At 39.6% G+C, this 22,883-nt stretch overlaps 1 protein-coding gene across 5 annotated transcripts in view; it reads left to right on the forward strand.

The window, feature by feature from the left end:
• The window catches only part of LOC124255071 (beta-1,3-galactosyltransferase 5-like), an 84,678-nt gene extending 62,218 nt beyond the window's left edge, over nucleotides 1-22,460 (forward strand). For 3 of the 5 annotated variants that reach the window (XM_046688903.1, XM_046688905.1, XM_046688906.1), the window contains one exon: nucleotides 20,790-22,460. In XM_046688903.1, coding sequence (XP_046544859.1) covers nucleotides 20,944-22,083 — 1,140 coding nt within the window. In that variant the 5' untranslated portion in view covers nucleotides 20,790-20,943 and the 3' untranslated portion in view covers nucleotides 22,084-22,460. Of the gene's footprint in view, nucleotides 1-10,276; nucleotides 10,548-12,510; nucleotides 12,603-20,789 lie in introns of those variants that run through there. The other 2 variants (XM_046688904.1, XM_046688907.1) reach the window with 2 other exon arrangements.
• The last annotated feature ends 423 nt before the right edge of the window (nucleotides 22,461-22,883 follow it).

The raw sequence follows: 22,883 nt of genomic DNA on the forward strand, positions 1-22,883 counted from the left end.
TGACACCAGGTGTTCGCGACAAGGGTAATCATGCCCTGGCCTATCGGTAACACCGCCATTCACACAGTTTGCCTAAGAATGAAAGATTTTACTGCCCGCTACACAGCAACACAAATGTATGTATTGTGTGGTGGTTGACAGCACCATCGCACATTACGTGATTAGTGGGTGAGTATGGTTTTACGCCGCTTTTAGCAATATTCCAGCAATATCACGGCGGAGGACACTAGAAGTGGGCTTCACACAATGTACCCACTGGGAATTGAACCCGGGCTTTCGGCGTGACGAGCGAACGATTTGACCACTAGGCTACCCCACCGCCCCAATAACGTGATTGAATATGTAAATACGCACAGTAATAATTGGCTTGAAAGGTTTGGACATCAATCGATCTGATAAGCTTACGAACACCAACTGACTTCCTGTATACAAAGAAGACAGTGTAACCGTAAAGTACCCATAACACCCTCTTAACCCTACAAATATGTACGAATAGCAAATAACTTGTTTTAAAAAACTGTCGATCTCAGAAAACCATTTTCTTGTAACCTCAGTTTATGGGAATCGAAGTGAAATTATTGCTCCGTCTCTCAAGCATTTGCGAGCGTTTGAACTTTCATCGTCGCATTAAAACAACGCCTTGTTATTTTTAGAGAGCTATTACTCGATATCCAAACAACAGATTGTCGCAAGAAATAAGTGACTTGTTAATTTTACTGGCGGGATCATCTTGGCGTGTCAGTGTAGCCAAACAGCTTGAGTTATTTTACTAGCTGATCGCTAATGACCCACCTGATCACGACATGGCCGGCGGCAACTTCGGCAGCGATTTCGACATCGCAGACAGCGACTTTGAGTCGGACTTCGAACAGCCAATCAGATGCCCGTATACTTAACTCGCTGATTTTATATAATCATCGCTTCCGTCCCGAGAAGTAAGCTTCAATGGCAAGCTTCAATGACGTAAGCTTCAATGGCAACACTTACGTGAACGCGCTGCCTCCATTCCCCCCACCCTTCCCCCCTCCTCCCATCAGTCCAGGTTTTTTCTCCTCAACTACCGTTCCATCACTTACCGTGGTCTTCAGGGGTAGAACGACAGCATCGACGATAATAGTGTTTGACTGGGCCAATCTCCTTTGTTCTCTTTAACCCATCTCAGAAAAATGGTTCTTTCAAATCCGGTTTAACGCGGGATATTTTTACTTTGGATTTTTGTTGGTCTTAAATTGCCCACGTTAATGGATTTTTAAATCGACGTTGTAGAATTAGGCTCAATCGTGGTTTCAGTTTCTTGTCTCAAGACGTTTCTTTCGCCAATCAATGTTGCCCTTTTCAAGGAAGCAAGTCGTTTCTGTCCTTCCAAATCAATTGATTCTGAAAGATAAACCCTGAAAGAATTAAGCAATTATTGGAGGGAAACTATTTTAAACGCGGTGATGTCAAAAACAATCATTGCAAGGCGCACAGAACTTCAATCTCCTGTTGACTTTTTCTAAGAAGTTGAACACAAATAGATTGTGTTCGCTTTCAGTGAAACCAAGGTAGTGGGGATTTCTCATGTACTTTCTGTAAATATAACATAGCGTTATTTTTTAGTATTACACAGATTTATATGTTAACTTAACATAGTTTTATCTGTTAATATAACAACTTTTCTGTGTTAACTTAACATAGTTTTATCTGTTAATATAACAACCTTTCTGTGTTAACATAAACACAGTTTTATCTGATATTATACCGTAGTCTTATCTAGTAACATAACATAGTTTTATCTGTTATTATACCGTAGTTTTATCTGTTATTATACCGTAGTTTTATCTGTTATTATACCGTAGTTTTATCTGTTATTATACCGTAGTTTTATCTGTCATTATACCGTAGTTTTATCTGTCATTATACCGTAGTTTTATCTGTCATTATACCGTAGTTTTATCTGTCATTATACCGTAGTTTTATCTGGTAACATAACATAGTTTTATCTGTCATTATACCGTAGTTTTATACCGTAGTTTTATCTGTTATTATACCGTAGTTTTATCTGTTATTATTTTTATCTGTTATTATACCGTAGTTTTATCTGTTATTATACCGTAGTTTTATCTGTCATTATACCGTAGTTTTATCTGGTAACATAACATAGTTTTATCTGTCATTATACCGTAGTTTTATCTGTTATTATACCGTAGTTTTATCTGTTATTATACCGTAGTTTTATCTGTTTATCTGTTATTATACCGTAGTTTTATCTGTCATTTTTATCTGTCATTACCGTAGTTTTATCTGTTATTATACTTATAGTTTTATCTGCTCTAATTATACCGTAGTTTTATCTGTTATTATACCGTAGTTTTTTTATCTGTTATTATACCGTAGTTTTATCTAGTAACATAACATAGTTTTATCTGTTATTATACCGTAGTTTTATCTGTTATTATACCGTAGTTTATCTGGTAACATAACATAGTTTTATCTGTCATTATACCGTAGTTTTATCTGTTATTATACCGTAGTTTTATCTGTTATTATACCGTAGTTTTATCCAGTTACATAACATAGTTTTATCTGTTATTATACCGTAGTTTTATCTGGTAACATAACATAGTTTTATCTGTCATTATACCGTAGTTTTATCTGTTATTATACCGTAGTTTTATCTGTTATTATACCGTAGTTTTATCTGGTAACATAACATAGTTTTATCTGTTATTATGCCGTAGTTTTATCTGTTATTATACCGTAGTTTTATCTGTTATTATACCGTAGTTTTATCTGTCATTATACCGTAGTTTTATCTGGTAACATAACATAGTTTTATCTGTTATTATACCGTAGTTTTATCTGGTAACAAAACATAATTTTATCGGTTAAATTAATATAACACAGTTTTATCTGTTACCATATACATACATGTAGTTCTTATCTGTTATTATACTATAGAATTATCTGTTGACATAAAGTCTTTATCTGTAAACATAATATATTTATATCTGTTAAATATTGTTTTATCTGTGGTATGTTATACCGATGAAAGGATGTATCATGAGAAAGATGAACCCAATACTGAGAGTGGGGATATGTTTCTCTTTGTCATCCAAATTGTCATCCTCATCAGCTGACTACTTATCGAGGAGGGGCGATGGGGTAGCCTAGTGGTTAAAGCGTTCGCTCGTCACGCCGAAAACCCGGGTTCGATTCCCCACTTGGGTACAATATGTGAAGCCTATTTCTGGTGTCCCCACCGTGATATTGCTGAAATATTGCTAAAAGCGGCGTAAAACTCACTTACTCACTTATCAAGGTCAGCATCGATCGAAACCCACACACTGAAGCTCCTTCGAGACTTATACCCTTTAGAAAGACCTTTGATATATAAAAATCCATAAATATTGTATTGTATTTTGATATTAAAAAATCCATAAATATTGAATTGTATTTTGATATTAAAAATCCATAAATATTGTGTTTAATCGGGCGTACATTGACGATTATTTTACTTTGGCTTGATGTTTTAATAACATGATATCTATAAGTAGTATGATGTTTAAAAGCAGGACAGATAAGTAGCTAATTGAAACGCCTCGGACGGCGTGAGCACAGATAGACTTTGAAATTGGTTATGAATATAAATATGAATATGAAGTACAGACTTTGAACTGGTTTATGACTCATGTAAGGCCACCTAACTGTTATCCGTATTCGAAAGTAGTGAGTGAGTGAGTGAGTTAAGTTGTACGCCGCACTCAGCAATATTCCAGCTATATGGCGGCGGTCTGTAAATAATCGAGTCTGGACCAGACAATCCAGTGATCAACAGCATGAGCATCGATCTGCGCAATTGGGAACCGATGACATGTGTCAACCAAGTCAGCGAGCCTGACCAGCCGATCCCGTTAGTCGCCTCTTACGACAAGCAAAGTCGCCTTTTATGGCAAGCACATGGGTTGCTGAAGACCTATACTACCCCGGATCTTCACGGGTCTATTCGAAAGTAAGATTGGCGTATTCATATCAACAGATCCATGTCTGGAAGCGTATTATAGCTATGATGATATGGGGTATACAGCCCTACCCATTGATTAAGTGACCAGCTTGATACAAAATAAAAGTGTCAAAACACTTTCCACATCCATAAAAAATGTCTGCTAAAAACAGAGTCGAAAGTACAATTCCAGCTATATTTTGAGCATGTGTTTGTTTATCTGTATGTTTCACGCCCCACTCAATATTACAGCTTTACCAGGGCGGTTTGTAAATAATCGAGTTTGGGCCAGACAATCCAGTGATTGACATCATGAGATACCATACCAGGTGACCCTGTCATATCACATATCATAAACACATGCAAAGGCTTGTCACGAAAGATCAGACTGTATACTGTATAGTTGGGTTTAAAATAAGCCAAAATATCGACATTTCCTTTTCCTTTAAAACTGTGAAACATCCCAAATGGTTAATGAAAATCTACAGACATTTCACTACAATGCGTGTACAGAACACACAAATAGTTATGCAGAATTTTGATAAATATGAAGTGTTCAATAAGCAACAGAAGCAATCAACATCACCTACAGTCTGTCGACCGAATCCTTTAACTTCGTAAAGCAATCAATATATCCACCAGAGGATTGTGTCGAGAATCCTCTAAATCCAAGCATTGAGCACGCATAATTTTCAGATTGTTTTTCTAATAACTTTCCTTGTGTGAAGTTGACAAAGGGGCCAGATACTCCCGTGGATTGCCCATACTGCGACTCGGTCTTCTGACATTGGTTACAACAAGCTCTTGGATGGAGGTCACAGTCAGAAAATAGCATATGGTTGTTTCCATTGGGGCTAGGGACAGTGTTCGTCAAGGCTTGTAGATGGTTACGTATTAGTTTTGAGTCGCGTTATGACTGTGTATTGTCTTGGGTTATGTGGGGTAATACTAGCGCTTTGAGCATGCACAAGTATAAATGGCCTTCATTATTATTTTTATTATTACTGTTTAAATATATTCTATTGCTGTTGGAGAACTGTTGACCAACGACTGCACTATGGTCAACCGATTATGGGTTGCAAAATGTATTTCCTTTGGTTGTACGTCGGTGTGGAGAAACTTCCTTGATTCATTTTTCAGTTTAGGATATCGATAACCCATCGTTGAACCAAACGATTGATCAATGAAGTGTTATTTGCTTGTTGTTTACCTCAGCAATATTCCAGCTTTATGACGGCGGTCTGTAAATAATCGAGTCTAGATCAGACAATCCAGTGATTGACATCATGAGCATCGATTTACGCAATTGGGAGACGATGACATGTGTCAGCCAAGCATATTATTTTCTGTGTGGGTTGGTAGCCTAGTGGTTAAGGCATTAACACGTGGCACCGAAGAATCGGTTCGAATCCCGCCTTGGGCCTAATCTGTTCCTGTGGTTTGTATGGCTAGAATCTATAGTGTTACACTCGCCCATAAACTCACTGTTTTAATTTTCTGCACAATGTGTGAAGTGTTAATATTTGTGTATCATTTTTGGAAAATGCGAACAATTTGAGGATTTCGAAGCACGTTATTTTTGCAGGCACAAATAGAATCAAGAAATATGTGTAGTTTGGTTAGAAAACTAACTTCAAAATTACCCAAGCTTCTATGGCTCAGTAGCCTAGTGGGTATTTCCCTTCCTGAAGATGCCAAATCTACGTGTTGGTATGTTGAATGAGTAAGTGAGTGAGGGGTGGGGTTTTACGGGGGTTTTCCGTTACTGACTCAAAGTTACGAATTACGCAAAGAGTGAGTAAACGCGTTTCGCCCTAGTGGTTTTTCGAACCTGGACAATCGGTGTAAGGAGCAGACGCTTTACCCATTAGGCTACCACGCCTCTCGTATAAGAGAAGGAATACATGGCCGACGATGCAGCCATTTTGAAAAATTAGATTTATCATATGTAACGGGAAAGACTTTCTGTTTCTAAGAACTAGAACAGGACATGTTTACACTATCGTGAACACCTGGTGTCATCACTGAGTGAGTGAGTGAGTGAGTTAAAATTAACGTCACCTCGGCAATATTTCAGCCATATAGTGACGAGAAAGGTTGTGCATGAACAATAAATAATAGTTGTTAAACAACTAGTCATCGAAGGACTGTAAAATAACTAGAGTACCACAGATGGTATAAAAAGTAGCATGTGTATAAAAAAATAATGTATTTACGAAGTCAATACAATATAAAAACAGGCTATACGTCGCCAACAACTGAAGGTAGATCACAGTACTGTGTCATCACTGGTTTTATGAAGAATATTTTTATAAAATATATTTCACCACTCATTTGCCTTTTGCGTCCGTAGAACATGTTTCATCATATAAAAGAGACTATTCTGATGTGTTTGCGTTTCATATGCACAAACATTAAAATCCAGGTCAAGCGGTTCCAAGCAGGCACAGAGCCACAATATCAGGAATGGTAAACTATCAGGGCATGGAATATTTCATTGATCATTTTAACTCGCTGAAATGCTTGGTCTTCCGTTGTTGGCAATGCCGGTATGGACAATGTCAGGGACTGAATAAAGCTTGTAATTTTATACAATCGACAACAAGATTGGCCATTACAACCGCTGGGAGGCGTACACGACCAAAGACAAACCCGGTCACCACAGTTTAATCTTAGTCCACATTAGTGAGTGATGGAACCTGATTGTGGAAATAAATCTAATATCTGGGGAGAGTACTTCGAAAGTTGTCGTCATTTCGTCCCCACTGAGGTTGATGGAACCACTTTGGTCGTTACTGGAGGTCATAAAAATCAGAAATCAAATTACTTCATCACAATTCCGTGTTATTCGACGTGTCAGATTTTATAACGACAACCGTCCTTCGTCCGGGGTCTGAAATCGAATGTCGTAAAGTACGAGTCGAATCCGATTACGACAAAGCAGGGTAATGGTAAAAGTTGGAGTGTGCAGATGGATGAAATCTGAAGGAATCTGGTATTCTTGTTCCTCATCTCACTGGAAGACGGTGGAATGGCACCAAGTGTTTACAAATGCACAACTTTCACATAGGGTCAATAGAAACATGTGATTATTGTCGGTAGGGTTCCCTTAGGGACCATTTATGAACCATGCTCATGAATTGTTAATATTCTTTTCTCATTGACTTCTCTTTTACAACTGAACTGCATCATCGACCGTCTCTGGGGTGTCTTGGTAAGAGCGTCTGCCCTGGGGCCGTCAAATGAATAGGTGTTAAAATATGCTTCTTCTTGTTACCTTGCCTCGCGGTTGACATTAAAAGGAATACAAGGGCTTGGCAGAGTCGGTATTATGTGTCTGAGTGGAATATCCATGTTACAAGCGACACTTCAGAGTTGATTTCTATAAAACCAGCATTTGTGCCGACTAATGCAAGAAGCCACAAACACATAAATATTCACGCACGCACGCACACATCAACGTTAGACCCCCTCTCACACATTAAGCTGCAACAGATGTCTGATTTAATGTTGAAAGTCGCGTTAAGACTCGCTCTCACTGACACACTCACTCACTCACCCACGCTCTCACTCACGCACTCACGCATGCACGCACTCACTCAAAACCCACCCTCCCACCCACTCACTCACCCAACCACTCACTAGAGTATTCCATTTTCAATCTGCAGACCTGCATGTATTCGATCTGTTTACCAATTCCAATACCAATGTTCATTGCAAGTAATAGTTCCCCAACGACTTGGATCCTTGGACAACATCGCTGAATAGACAGGTACATATTCGATTTTTCACAGACCGACGTCATGTGGCTGGTATTCCGTTGGGCGTTAAACACGACAAAAATACATAAATATAACAAAAACAAAGCTTTCAATTCATTCCCACATAATCATACTGAGCGTCGAATTCGGAAAACTGTTCAATATTCTATCACTGCTCCATGTTCAACAGGACACAAGGGACTCAAGTTGCAACCTACCCTTTCTGATAATTATCGACATACCATTTCGGAACCCTAAAAGCATGTGAATGATATGTTGGTAAACAAATGCAGAGCCTATCGGTTACAAATGGTACGGTCTCATGGGCTTGTGATGTTGTGGAGCTTTTAAAATCTCAGGTTTGATACATGGTGTTTGCACACTGGAAGTCTTTAATGTTAAATTCATCAGTTTAACTTACATTAAATTAATGCATGGTGTGACGGTAATGGATATGGGTGTGTTTGGTTCTGCTCGACAATCTGTATTGATTGTTCTTTTGATTCATATATGAATTGCTGTTTTGACGGTGTGTGCCATTCTGTGCTGTTTTGGTTTTTGGTATCCACTGAACAATCACCATGGTAACCCTGCTGCCAAGCCTGGGTATAAACGGTGTAGTTACCATGCCAACCCTTCTGAGATACATGGGTGTTCACTGTACAATCACCATGGTAACCCTTCTGCCAATCCTGGGTATAAAGGGTTCAGTTACCATGCCAACCCTTCTGAGATACATGGGTGTTCACTGTACAATCACCTTGGTAACCCTTCCGCAAAACCTCGGTGTTTTACGGCACAGTTATCATGGCAACCCTACTATGATACTTGGGTGTTCACTCTACAATCACCATGGTAAACCCTTCTGCGAAACCTGCACGGTACAATCACCATGGTAACCCTACTGTGACACCTGGGTGTTCATGGCACCCATCACCATGGTAATCCTTTTGTGATACCTGGGTATTCAAGTGTATACTAGTACTTTCTTTTGTGTGCTTGGCTACTTAGACACACAAGGGTTGCCCCTGGTTGTCACCACAAGGTTACAACGCGTGGACGTTATTTCTGGTGCCCCTCCTCCCATCCTCAGTTGGGTTGCGATGACATGTGTCAACCAAAACAACTAAATCTAACCAGCCGATCCCGTTAGTAACCTCTTGAAACAAGCATCGGTTGCTGATAGGGCTGCGCAATATAACCGGTTTACCAGTATTTACCGGTTCAGACATGAAAACGCTACGTATTGCGATACGCTGATCGAAAACCGGTATTTTGACTTGCAATCGGAAAACTTCGTAACACTCGGAAATCTTCGGGTATTTCCTTTTTTCATGTGTGCCAAATATTATTCACATTTTTATTTTATCATAATTAAAAGTTGTTATTAAAGCTTAATCAAGCATGGTAATTTGGTTGTGTTTTTGCTCTATAAATCAAGCATTAACTCGATTATAAGTATTTTTTGTTTTAAAATACTTCATGCAATATATTGCAATACATACCGCAATACATGCTTTCACATCGCAATATATCGCAATATGAAAATTTCCTGCAATACCCACCCCTAGTTGCTGACAATCAGATCTCCCATTGGTACTAAAAACGTCCTTATTGCTATATTAATGCTTCGTTGCTACAAGCTGCGAAACTCTGTGAATCTTCGTATTATTGTTGGGGCACGAACAGTTGGAAAGCTATAAGCTACATCTGTTGTGTATATTAGGTGTCTGGTGTTCATTATTTATTCTGTCCAAACATCAGGCGCTTTGTAAGTAGCGTCATAAGCAACGATATGAATTGAACTGAATTGAATTCAAGGCGCATTATCAAAGGACTTATCACGACCATCCTCATTGTCCGCAGCAACAGCATCAACAGTCTCCGTTGTTTACGACTACTACTACTATAGCACTTATAATATCATCAGATGTAGTAACATCAATATTAATAGTTTCATTATCATTATCGCATTATTATTGAAGCCGGTCACATATTTGACGACAATGGTATTCTGTACAATGCCCGTGCGCATAATGGCTCATTACTTATAATTGTATATTTTTTTGCAATAATCCTAATAACCTATTTCCGTAACTAATAATAATGATAATAAGAATGCAGGGAATCGCGATTTCTTCCGAAAAGATCAAATTGGATCCAAATAGCAATGAGACGAGATAATTATTGAAATGTAGAAGAATAATGCCCTTTTCGCCCTCCTTTCCCTACATCTAGTCACAAGGGCGCGACCTTTACCATAGCACATAAAATATTGATCTTTATAATTTGCCAAAAGCAAGAAAGAAACAGCCTAACTTTGTGATGACAACAGCCCTGGTTTATTAAAACCAGTTCACGTTTGCCAATCCGGAATACGTTTTCATTCATGGATTTCCGTTCACACTGCACAGCATATTGAAACCGGTTCTCGGTTTCCGTTTGCTCTCGGAAGTTGCAAATGTGACTAAACTCCGACCAAAACCGAATGTCACTCGTGACGCGTTAATTAGTAGGATAGTGGAGACAGAAGGGCAGCCTAGGAGATATTTTCACCGTCGATTATCCTCAGGGCTAATTCTCATAGGTCTTCATGTGCCCCGAACCTGTGTTTGCGAAGACTAATCGGGAACCAGTTGCTGTCGTAATGGGTGGATCAAAAACAGTCAACTAGCGTGTGTTTTTTGCGGACGAGGATTTCCTTAATGATAAGACACATAGGCGTTTCATTGTTGGATGTGGTGACTGTGTGTTTGGGGTTTCAAACTGGAAGTGCTCTGTGCGAGTTGTGATTTCGCGTTCGTGTGAGTACTAGTATATATGTTTCATCTCTCATGTTAAGTTTGAATGGGTGGTTATTGTGTGAAGATACGTTCTTCATACTCATTATGGAGTAGGTGGGTATGTTGTGAGTATAATTATTTTTATATATAATTTATATATACTCTGGAGTGAGTGGTTATTTCGGTAGTATAGATTTCATATTTATCCTGGTGTGATTGGTATTTATCGCGTGAGTACATAAATATATATCTCATATATATTCATGAGTGTGTGTGTGTGTCCCTCTCTCTCTCTCTCCATCTCTCTGTTCGTGAGTAAATGAATATAATGTTACGATATATGTGTATGTGTGAAATACACACATATAAAATAGACAGAGTGTGTGTGTGTGTGTGTGTGCGTGCGTGCGTGCGTGCGTGCGTGTGTCCGTTGTCCACTTGTCCGGATTCGAATTCGAAGTCGGTGCTACGTATAAACCCCTCCCTGGCATCAGCCTTGATATTTTGGTATTTTTGTAATATTGCAAAAAGTAATAATACATTTACTGTTAAATACGTCAATACAGGCAACGCCCGAGTCGTATGTTGACAGTTTGTATCGATCATTTTTATACAAAATAACATTGGTAACATAATCAGTGCCTATGGTAATAGGGCTAGAAATCGATACTCTGAACATCGACACATACAACTTAAGTATAATAAATCAAAGAGTAACTGTCAAAATATTATACTGACTATTTGTATTCAACAGACTCAAGTTTTCCTCCGTAACGTTTTATTATCGGACTTCGGTAAAACATACACAGTATAGGAAAACCTGACACTTGTTATCACAATAAATTGAATCCAGCTATTTAAGCATGCTAAATTTAACTCCAGGACAGGAGTTTCTTTATTTCCTTCCTATTCCGGTATTGCAATATGTTATGCCAGTGATATATGTTCTGTTAAAGGCCACAGAAAATGATTCTCGTGTATCATTGTCTCCACTTTGTAAAGTTGTGATTTCAGGTTGCTAAACTGAGTAAATTCATCCCTACAATCTCTACTTTTTTAACTTAATGAGATAATCATTTAACGTTAACAATATCAGCACACATTTTACAAGAAATGATGTAACGCCAGTCCATTATATATCATCTAAACATAAGATAACAGTTTAATGTAGAATTCCTTTCCATGCATGGGGTAGGGTAGTCTAGTGGTTAATGCGTTCGCTCGTCACGCCGAAGACCCGGGTTCGATTCCCCACTTGGGTACAATGTGTAAAGCCCGTTTTTGGTGTCCCCCGCCGAGATATGACTGACATGTTGCTTTAAGCGACGTAGAACTTTACTCGGTCCAACATAATCCGTTGTTGTGACAGGTACTTTATTAAGCATTAATTCGGTATGTCGCCTTAATGTTGCACTCTATTCATGCGTGTACGGTACTATTGTTTTCTAAGCCACGAGTTCCTTCATCACGCAAAGGAAAAAGCATTTTCCCATTTAAACACAAAAAATAGGCTTGTGATCATGAATGTTTCACAAAAGTACCAAAAATATCCATCAACGCAATCAGTGAGCATTGCGTACATGTCGATGTGCATATGACATATGTGCATTGAATCAACCATGGTTTGATGTCACTGTGAATGTTTCATGGAGCTTTTTGTGACAAAGTACGCCGGCATACATTTTAGCGTGTTAAATTTACATGTCCATGTTAGAAGTCTCTTCCCAGTACTGTGTGTGATCATTCCAATAATCCTACTGGAAAAAAACCTATTACCACTTCGTTACTCCGTTTAAGTATTCAGGTGCAACGGAGGTCCCTTGCCGAACCATTTAACGTGGGAAAGCTTTTCCCTGCAAACATTAAAATGGTTTTGGGTAATAAAAAGTAGACCCAAATAAGAAACGGCATGGTGATGTTTTAGCACTCAGTGGGATCAATATTGCAGTGGTTGTCTTAGGGCTGGGATGTGTTGGTTGTTAGACTTGCCGAGTGTACAAAGAGGGATGGGGTAGTACTGACATCATTGTATGGTGACGCGCTGACTGTTGGGTTGGATCATCCTCGTGAATACAGGTGAGATTAATATGTTAATACTACAGGCTGGATTATAATTGCATTGATACTGGTAGATAAGATCATTTTTGTGACTATATTGTTGCCGGTGAGATCTTTTGTGAATAGAAATCGAAAGTAGCTTCAAGAATGCATATGAGCGGGATATTATTATTCATACAGGAGGGTTAGTTTTATTCATGAATACAGGTGGGAGAGTTATCTGTATGAATACAGGTGGGAGAGTTATCTGTTTGAATACAGGTGGGAGAGTTATCTGTATAAATACAGGTGGGAGAGTTATCTGTATGAATACAGGTGGGAGAGTTTTCTGTATGAATACAGGTGGGAGAGTTATCTGTATGAATATAGGTGGGTGAGTTATCTTTGTACATGCAGGTGGTGAGTTATTTTATGGATACAGGTGGGTGAGTTAACTTTATGAATATAGGTAGGTGAGTTATCTTTGCAGATACAGGTGGGTGAGTTATCTTTATGAATACAGATTGGTGACTTATCTTTGTAGATACAGGTGGATGAGGTATGTTTATGGATACAGGTGGTTGAGTTATCTTTTTAGATACAGGTGGGTGAATTTTGTGAGTATGTGGAAGAAGTTTCTTTAGAAATACATGTGTGTTAGGTATCTTTATGAATACCAGTAGATGTGTTACTTATGTACATAGAGACGGATGGGTTCCCTTTGAGAAAACAGTGTTAGCTATCAACAGGCTGGCGAATTATTGAATTCACTAAAGTTCGTTATACGTGTAAATGCATTTGGGTGAGTCATTGATGTAAATACTGGTGGGTGAGTTACTAACCACTACATATAGATGTCGGCGAGTGGTATGTTTAAATACAGATGGGTGAGTTATGTATGTAAATAATGGTGGGTGAGTTATGTATGTAAATACAGGTGGGTCAGTTATCCATGTAAATACAGGTCGGTGAGCTATGTATGTAAATACAGGTGGTAGGGTTATGTGTGTAAATGCCGGTGGGCGAGTTATCGATGTAAATATCGGTGGGTGAGTTATCGATGTAAATACAGGTGGGTGAGTTATGTATGTCAATACAGGTAGGTCAGTTATCCATGTAAATATAGGTCGGTGAGTTATGTATGTAAATACAGGTGGGTGAGTTATGTATGTAAATATCGGTGGGTGGGTTATCCATGTAAATACAGGTGGGTGAGTTATATACGTAAATACCGGTGGGTGAGTTATCCATGTAAATACAGGTGGGTGAGTTATGTATGTAAATACAGGTGGGTGAGTTATGTATCTAAATATCGGTGGGTGGGTTATGTATGTAAATACAGGTGGGTTGGTTATGTGTGTAAATGCCGGCGGGTGAGTTATCGATATAAATACAGGTGGGTGAGTTATGCATGTAAATACAGGTCGGTGAGGTATATACGTAAATACAGGTGGGTGAGATCTCCATGTAAATACAGAAGGGTTAGTTATGTATGTAAATACGGGTGGGTGAGTTATGCATGTAAATACAGGTCGGTGAGTTATGTATGTAAATACGGGTGGGTTAGTTATGTATGTAAATACGGGTGGGTGAGTTATGCATGTAAATACAGGTCGGTGAGTTATGTATGTAAGTACGGATGGGTGAGTTATATACGTTAGGTTGGTTATGTGTGTAAATGCCGGCGGGTGAGTTATCCATGTAAATACAGGTGGGTGTGTTATGTGTGTACATACCGGTGGATGAGTTATCGATGTAAATACAGGTGGGTGAGTTATGTATGTAAATACAGGTCGGTGAGTTATGTATGTAAATACGGGTGGGTTAGTTATGTATGTAAATACGGGTGGGTGAGTTATGCATGTAAATACAGGTCGGTGAGTTATGTATGTAAGTACGGATGGGTGAGTTATATACGTTGGGTTGGTTATGTGTGTAAATGCCGGCGGGTGAGTTATCGATGTAAATACAGGTGGGTGAGTTATCCATGTAAATACAGGTGGGTGAGTTATCCATGTTAATACAGGTCGGTGAGCTATGTATGTAAATACAGGTGGGTGGGTTATGTGTGTAAATGCCGGTGGGCGAGTTATCGATGTAAATATCGGTGGGTGAGTTATCGATGTAAATACAGGTGGGTGAGTTATGTATGTAAATACAGGTAGGTCAGTTATCCATGTAAATATAGGTGAGTGAGTTATGTATGTAAATACAGGTGGGTGAGGTATGTATGTAAGTACAGGTGGGTGAGTTATGTATGTAAATATCGGTGGGTGGGTTATCCATGTAAATACAGGTGGGTGAGTTATATACGTAAATACCGGTGGGTGAGTTATGTATGTAAATACAGGTGGGTGAGTTATGTGTGTAAATACAGGTGGGTGAGTTATGTATGTAAATATCGGTGGGTGGGTTATGTATGTAAATACAGGTGGGTTGGTTATGCATGTAAATACAGGTCGGTGAGGTATATACGTAAATACAGGTGGGTGAGATCTCCATGTAAATACAGAAGGGTTAGTTATATATGTAAATACAGGTGGGTGTGTTATGTGTGTACATACCGGTGGATGAGTTATCGATGTAAATACAGGTGGGTGAGTTATGTATGTAAATACAGGTCGGTGAGTTATGTATGTAAGTACGGATGGGTAAGTTATATACGTAAATACAGGTGGGTGAGTTATCCATGTAAATATGGGTCGGTGAGTTATGTATGTAAATGCAGGTGGGTGGGTTATGTGTGTACATACCGGTGGGTGAGTTATTTATGTAAATACAGGTGGGTGGGTTATATATGTAAATACGGGTAGGTGAGTTATATATGTAAATACAGGTGGGTGGGTTTTGTGTGTAAATGCCGGTGGTGAGTTATCGATGTAAATACAGGTCGGTGAGTTATGTATGTAAATACGGATTGGTGAGTTATATCCCTAAATACAGGTGGGTGAGTTATGTATGTAAATACAGGTCGGTGGGTTATGTGTGTACATACCGGTGGGTGAGTTATCGATGTAAATACAGGTGGGTGAGTTATGTATGTAAATACAGGTCGGTGAGTTATGTATGTCAATACGGATGGGTGAGTTATATACGTAAATACAGGTGGGTGAGTTTTCCATGTAAATATAGGTGGGTGAGTTATGTACGTAAATACAGCCGGGTGGGTTATGTGTGTAATTACCGGTGGGTGAGTTATCGATGTAAACACCGGTGGGTGAGTTTGTGTGTAAATACAGGTGGGTGAGTTTTATATGTAAATACTGGTGGGTGAGATCGATGTAAATACAGGTGTGTGAGTTATGCATGTAAATACAGGTGGGTGAGTTATGTGTGTAAGTATCGGTGGGTGAGGTATCTATGTAAATACCGGTGGGTGAGTTATGTATGTTAATACAGGTGGGTGAGTTATCGATGTAAATACAGGTGGGTGAGTTGCGTATGTAGATACAGGTGGGTGGGTTATGTATGTAAATACAGGTGATTGAGTTATCGATGTAAATACAGGTGGGTGAGTTATCGATGTAAATACAGGTGGGTGAGTTATAGATGTAAATACAGGTGGGTGAGTTATCGATGTAAATACAGGTGGGTGAGTTATGTATGTAAATACAGGTGGGTGATTTATCGATGTATATACGGGTGGGTGAGTTATGTATATAAATACAGGTGGGTGGGTTGCGTATGTAGATACAGGTGGGTGAGTTATCTATGTATATAAAGGTTTGTGAGTTATCGATGTAAATTACAGGTGTGTGAGTTATCGATATAAATACAGAGGGGTGAGTTATGTAGTAAACACGGGTGGGTGAGTTATGTATGTAAATACAGGTGTGTGAGTTATGTATGTAAGTTCGGGTGGGTGAGTTATCGATGTAAATACCGATGGGTGAGTTATCGATGTAAATAGAGGTGGGTGGGTTGCGTATGTAGATACAGGTGGGTGAGTTATATATGTCAATACGGGTGGGCGAGTTATCCATATAAAACAAGCAGCTATTTACCTACATGCTGATGGTTATTACTGTTGTTCCGAACAGTTGTTAGTATTGATTCTATATTAGTTAAATCCGAAAGGCCATATATACTGTATTAGAAACATTAGCTTTTCATTTCGTAACCTTTTAAGGAAACATATTATGCACTGATTAATAAACAATTTGAAACTCTCGTTCTAAAACATAGATGTTATTTAAACTAAAATTCTCTTTTGTCTCACGCATAATCAATAGCGAGCCAAGATATCCTTCGGGACAGTGTTAACTAACATTGGTTTTCAACGACCTGATTGAAACAGCTAACACTGAAGTCATAATCGGGCTTATATTACCATCTTTAAAAAACACGTCACAAAGAAGTTCTATCAAGTGTTTATTAAACATTTTGAAGAACCTGAATAAACTTTTATGGAAAACAATTATTTTATGCATTTTACCTAGGTTTTAGGGCTTCTCCCCCTTCCCCAGTTGACGCAAGTCGGATATCAGATCGAAGCTGAAGGGTTTACCATATAAGTGAATATATTCACTTATCCTGTGATCTTGATTGTCTAGTTTGTTGACTGCCCGCTGTCGCATGACAGGTGTTCTACTGTGTGGCGTCAGTTTGTTTGTTTGTTTGTTTGTTTGTTTGTTTGTTTGTTTGATTAACGCCGCATATGTCCATTTAAGTGAGGACCGCAGTAGGTACACTTCATGCTTATCATAGAAGGGAATATCCTTGACTGACTTAACACAAAGTGATTGACTGAACAATAAGTATATGAAATATGTAATCAATATTACGTACATGTAAGCAATCATTCCCGCGTCCGTATATTTTATCCAAGGTCTCGGTGATTATTATTTGAATCATTTTCAATGTTTTTCCGTTTAGGTTGTGATATTGAGTCTGGTAAAACCCTGGGTCCGTTCCCCAAAGCGGCCGTACTTAGCGTTAAAAGGATGGTATTGCTTTACATTAAGACTTAAGACCGTAGTAGCGTTACGGTCGCTTTGTACAGCTGGGCCAGGTTATATTTTCCTCATACAGGTGACTGGAACAGAAACTTTTGGCTTTTAAAGATGCAGAATAGATACATCCATCTTCTAAAACTAGCACATGGGTTAACTTATATGATAACTCTGTGTGTGAGTGAGTATAGTTTTACGCCGCTTTTAGCAATATTCCCGCAATATCACGGCGGGGGCACAAGAAATGGGCTTTACACATTGTACCCATGTGGGGAATCAGAGCCGGGTCTTCGGCGTGACGAGCGAACGCTTTACCATTAAGCTACCCCGCCGCCCTTAGCTATATGTGAGTAAGTTTAGTTTTACGCCGTTTTTTGCAATATTCCAGCAATATCACGGCACGGGACACGCGGCTTCAAACATTGTACCTATATATGAAAACAGAAATATATTGGATAACAGGGGTAACATATAAGAATGTGCGTATATTTTCATTACTTTCAGCAACTGGTAATTAGAATGGAGGGCAACGTACTGCAATTAGTTATTCGACTCGTCGGCTTTTTCGTGATAAATAAACATTGACAAGTAGGTGCTGACATTTATTTCTGCCGAGGAATGTTCGGGGTGTAATGTTCGGCGTGGAATGTTAGTCACGGTGATTATTTACTTTGAAATAACGTCATTTTGACAGTTGATGGAGTATAGGTTAGCATGTCCATAACAAGCCTCCTCAACACACAGCTGTTCGTCGCTGTAGACTGTCGGGTGTATGCTGGTCGTAAGAGGCGGCTAACGGGATCGGGTAGTCAGGCTCGCTGACTTGGTTGACAGATGTTATCGTATCCCAATTGCGTGGATCGATGCTCATGCTGTTGATCATCGGATTGTTTGGTTCAGACTCTATTATTTACAGACCGCCGCCATATAGCTGGAATATTGCTGAGTGCGACGTAAAACTCACTCACTCACTATCGGGTGTCCATGCTTCAGTGTTCCGGATGGTGTTGACACAAGAGATAAAAAAATACTCTGGTTGTGTCGAACATCTTTTATTCGAAGTTTCCATTTTCCAAACCTGGAAAAAATAAAATTATTGACAACGTTATAAGTGAATTTCTGTTATTGAATGTCTGATGAAATGTTCAATGTTTTTTGACATAGTTGTGGACGTTTCGGGTGGTGTCCGGTCCAGATGACCAGACAATGTCAAATTACAATCTCTAAAATATTCAAGTAACATTGAACCAGGACGTCGTGGAGATTTGGTAGGGAGAAGGCAAGTTGGTGGCAGTTGCCGCTTCGAACATGCAATCATTTCTGTAAAACCTGATTAGTTACAAACCTTTTTTTCAAATGAGTCTCCCTGCACAACGTTTGTGCATGCTTGCTGTTTGTTTGTATTCGTTTAAAATGCGTCATAATAGCAACATATTTAAAATACTTTAGTCATCAGCCGAGCGCACCCAGACTTGTCTGTGAACAAACATTTCATACAAATGATATAAGGAAGTTGAAATTGAATCCACTTTAAATATGTCAACGAGATGGAATTTAAGTAGCATTGACACTGGACTATTTCGTTGATTGTCAGCTGTACGCATACATGGCGCTACAAGGCTAAAGTGGATGTTGCATGCAGTATTGTCTGTCCTCAACTATTCACTATCTTGGATGCGAGAACATTAAATTAATAATTTTACTGGAGAAATGATATTTGTTAAGAAATATAGGTAAGAGCGCATTTCTTGATAGAACACCCTTAACGCATGAACGTCCCTTTCTTCGGGAAGAGATGATGGTATTTAGCAGCTGTTATTATAGTGAGGAACAATTTTAATAGATAGTGAGTGAGTGAGTGAGTTGAGTTTTACGCCGCTTTTAGCAATATACCAGCAATATCACGGTGGGGGACACCTGAAATGGGCTTCACACATTTTACCCATGTGGGGAATCGAACCCGGGTCTTCGGCGTGACGAGCGAACGCTTCAACAACTAGGCTACCCCTCCGCCCTTTAATGGATAGACAACTTCTTTCGTGCAACGTTTCGGTGTAGATGCTAACGCCGTTATCGAGCTAGTGTCACACAACATTATGCACAAGGAGAAATATATACATGAAGGGCATTAGAGTTTCTACAACTGAAAAATGAGGTTAGTTTTACGCCGCTTTTAGCAATATACTAGCACGGCGGGGGACACCAGAAATGGGTTTCATTGTGCCCATGTGGGGAATCGAACCTGGGTCTTCGACGTGACGAGCGAACGCTTTAACCGCTAAGCTACCCCACCGCACCTACGAGTGAAGAGGTTGATGTACAGTGTGATGACATTACCGGGAATTCCCGTATTTAAGCCCCGGGTTTAAATACGGAAAATCACTGTTCTAGTGATGAAATATTTTAACCATATTTAAGCCGAGGGCTTAAATTCGAAAATGCGCAATATGTTAATAGAATAAAAAAAAATGGGTTTTTTAAAACTCTTTTATCAGGAAACTGGTCTATAAATTCAAAATTGAATGACCACATGGTTCAAGTTAACTGCAACAGCATGCACATCATAGGGGTTAAAAAGATCAATTTTGTCACTAATAACTGTCCTGTAACCGATGTCCGAAATGTTCTGTAAACGTGATAACGTCGCGGAGGCACTACCAAAGTTAAAAAGGTCGAGGTTCGCCATGCGTTTGGAAAGGGACGTCACTCTAAACACCCAAGAATTAAATCTAAATTTAAGCCCATGGGCTTAAATACGGAAAAAAATCCCGTATTTTAGCCCATGGGCAAAATGTTCTGTAAACGTGATAACGTCGCGGAGGCACTACCAAAGTTAAAAAGGTCGAGGTTCGCCATGCGTTTGGAAAGGGACGTCACTCTAAACACCCAAGAATTAAATCTAAATTTAAGCCCATGGGTATGCCCATGGGCTTAAATACGGAAAAATCCCGCATTTTAGCCCATGGGCAAAATGTTCTGTAAACGTGATAACCTCGCGGAGGCACTACCAAAGTTAAAAAGGTCGGGGTTCGCCATGCGTTTGGAAAGGGACGTCACTCTAAACACCCAAGAATTAAATCCAAATTTAAGCCCATGGGCTAAATTTCGCCTGGGCCTAAAGACGGGAATTCCCAGTACTGGTGGTGATTACAGATACTTAAGAGTCATATCTGAACTCGGAAATGAAATGGACTGACCCGGAACAGCTATTTCGTTGTTATTGTTATTAATGTTATTACTATAAATAATAACACAATACGTTATCTTCTTTCAGATCAGTGGGTGAAGAAATGAGAGATCAGTTGTGTTGAGAGTTACCGCTTCGACGAAAGGTGGTGTGAACGCCATGTTGGATGACATAGGGTGAAAGCGAGGCTGCGCGTGACCCCGGTGAAGAACCTGCCGTCCCCGATGACGCTCCCGAGAGAATGTTTCCTCGGTTATCCACTGTGTTCAGGTATGCTACCCTTCTAGTGCTCATCGTCGTCTCGGCCATCATGATCTTCCAACTAGGAACAAACAGTGACGTCACTTCCGAAGAGATTATACTTCCTATGGAAGTGTATGACGTCGAGCCTATTCGTCGGGGAGACATCATGACGTCACTTCCTAAACACACTGCCCGGTCCACCACGGCAATAGAAGATGACAGTACGGACGGACATCAACATAAATCTGCGAACCCTCATTCGTTCGAATATCGTATCAACCCAGTCACACAGTGCGCAGGACAGGAAGTGTTCCTTGTGACTTACGTTCACTCAGCTCCCGCCAATTTCAAAAAGAGGCAGACAATACGGGAAACGTGGGGGCACCATACTATCCTCAAGCGCCATAATGTTAGAGTCGTTTTCATAATGGGAACAGTCCCGGAGGCATACGTGATGAACATGGTAGACATGGAAGCGAACAGGTACGGTGACATCGTGCAAGAGAACTTCGTAGACAGCTACAGGAACCTCACCCACAAAGCTATTGCAGGAATAAAGTGGGTGTCTTCCTATTGCCCCAATGCTAAGTTTGTCCTCAAAACTGATGACGATATTCTAGTCAATTTCCACACATTTCTAGAGTTTATTAAATCCACTGTGCAGAAAGCCTACGGGACTAAAGGGTTGATTGTGTGTAATCAGTGGATTCGTATGAAAGTCATGAGGGACAAGAGGTCCAAGTGGTACATTCCGAAAGAAGATTTCCCGGAGGATTACTTTCCGCCATATTGTTCCGGTTCTGCGTATCTGATGAGCGCAGACGTTGTGGACGGGATGTACAAGGCGTCAATGACAACCCCGTTTTTCTGGGTAGACGATTATTACATTACGGGTATGTTGATACAGAGGCTGAATCTCACTCATCGGCGGTATAACCAAGCGTATATTCTCAATCCGGGTGTTGTGGTGGACAAGTTTAACAACGATAAAGAAAACAGTCTTGTGTTTTTCCATGTCCACAAACTGAGAACGATGTATCAACTCTGGCGAAACATGACAATGAAACACTTACACAAAATGTCATTAAGTGGTTCCGTTACCAAGCCGTTCAGGCCGTCCTCCACGCGATCTGTATGAGGGAAGACTTACCGACCGCAGAGCCTAAAGACCTTTTGGGACCGACCATTCCATAAGGGAAGGGGACCGGTTATTTACAAAAATTGTACCTAATTTCTTTTTAGATACTTCATTCTTTTTAATAAGAAAAACCGCAAAACGTTGGTTGTTCTAACCAAATGTGCTCATCCTCAGCATTAATCTATAACCCTTTCTATAAAATGTATTAATATCTTCAAAAAACAAAATTCACCATCCCACTACCCCGCTTTCGCTTATGAAATGGTTTCTCCCTTAAACGTGTAAACGGCGTGTTTGTTTCTTAGCACATTTGTACATAAGACTTAACTGTATGCTAAGGTTACCCTAAGGCTATCCTAAGACCCTGTTCTATGTTAAGGAGGGATGTTACGTTTGAGGTCTATGGTCCAAAGGCGTTACGGAGGAATGATCTTCTCGTGGGCTAATGGTTATGTGTTAAATGGAAGTTCGGGCCAGAAATGTTTGTAAGATTTCCCTTTATAAATTGCATAGCTTTGAAATTCCTTTTCAAGTACAAAAGTGGGACCATTCCATATACTCGTAGGCAGGTATTTATCCTAAAATAGTTTTTTTTTTTTGGTTGGGGTTTTTGGGGTTTTGATGGATGTCAATATATTTTTTGAACATCTGAATTCCTCGAAAACAATGTTTTACATCGACGCAGGTTTTACTAAAATAGTTTCGTTGATGTGTCAGAAGTTTTGTCCATGTGTGTTTAAAAGATGTGTCAGAAGTTGTGTCCTGTCTTTAAAAAAATATCCGCCCCCTTCCTCCTTTGC

The sequence above is a fragment of the Haliotis rubra genome, unplaced genomic scaffold (genome assembly GCF_003918875.1).
Source record: "Haliotis rubra isolate DU_JTF1 unplaced genomic scaffold, ASM391887v1 Scf591, whole genome shotgun sequence".
NCBI classification, from domain to species: Eukaryota; Metazoa; Mollusca; class Gastropoda; order Lepetellida; family Haliotidae; genus Haliotis; species Haliotis rubra.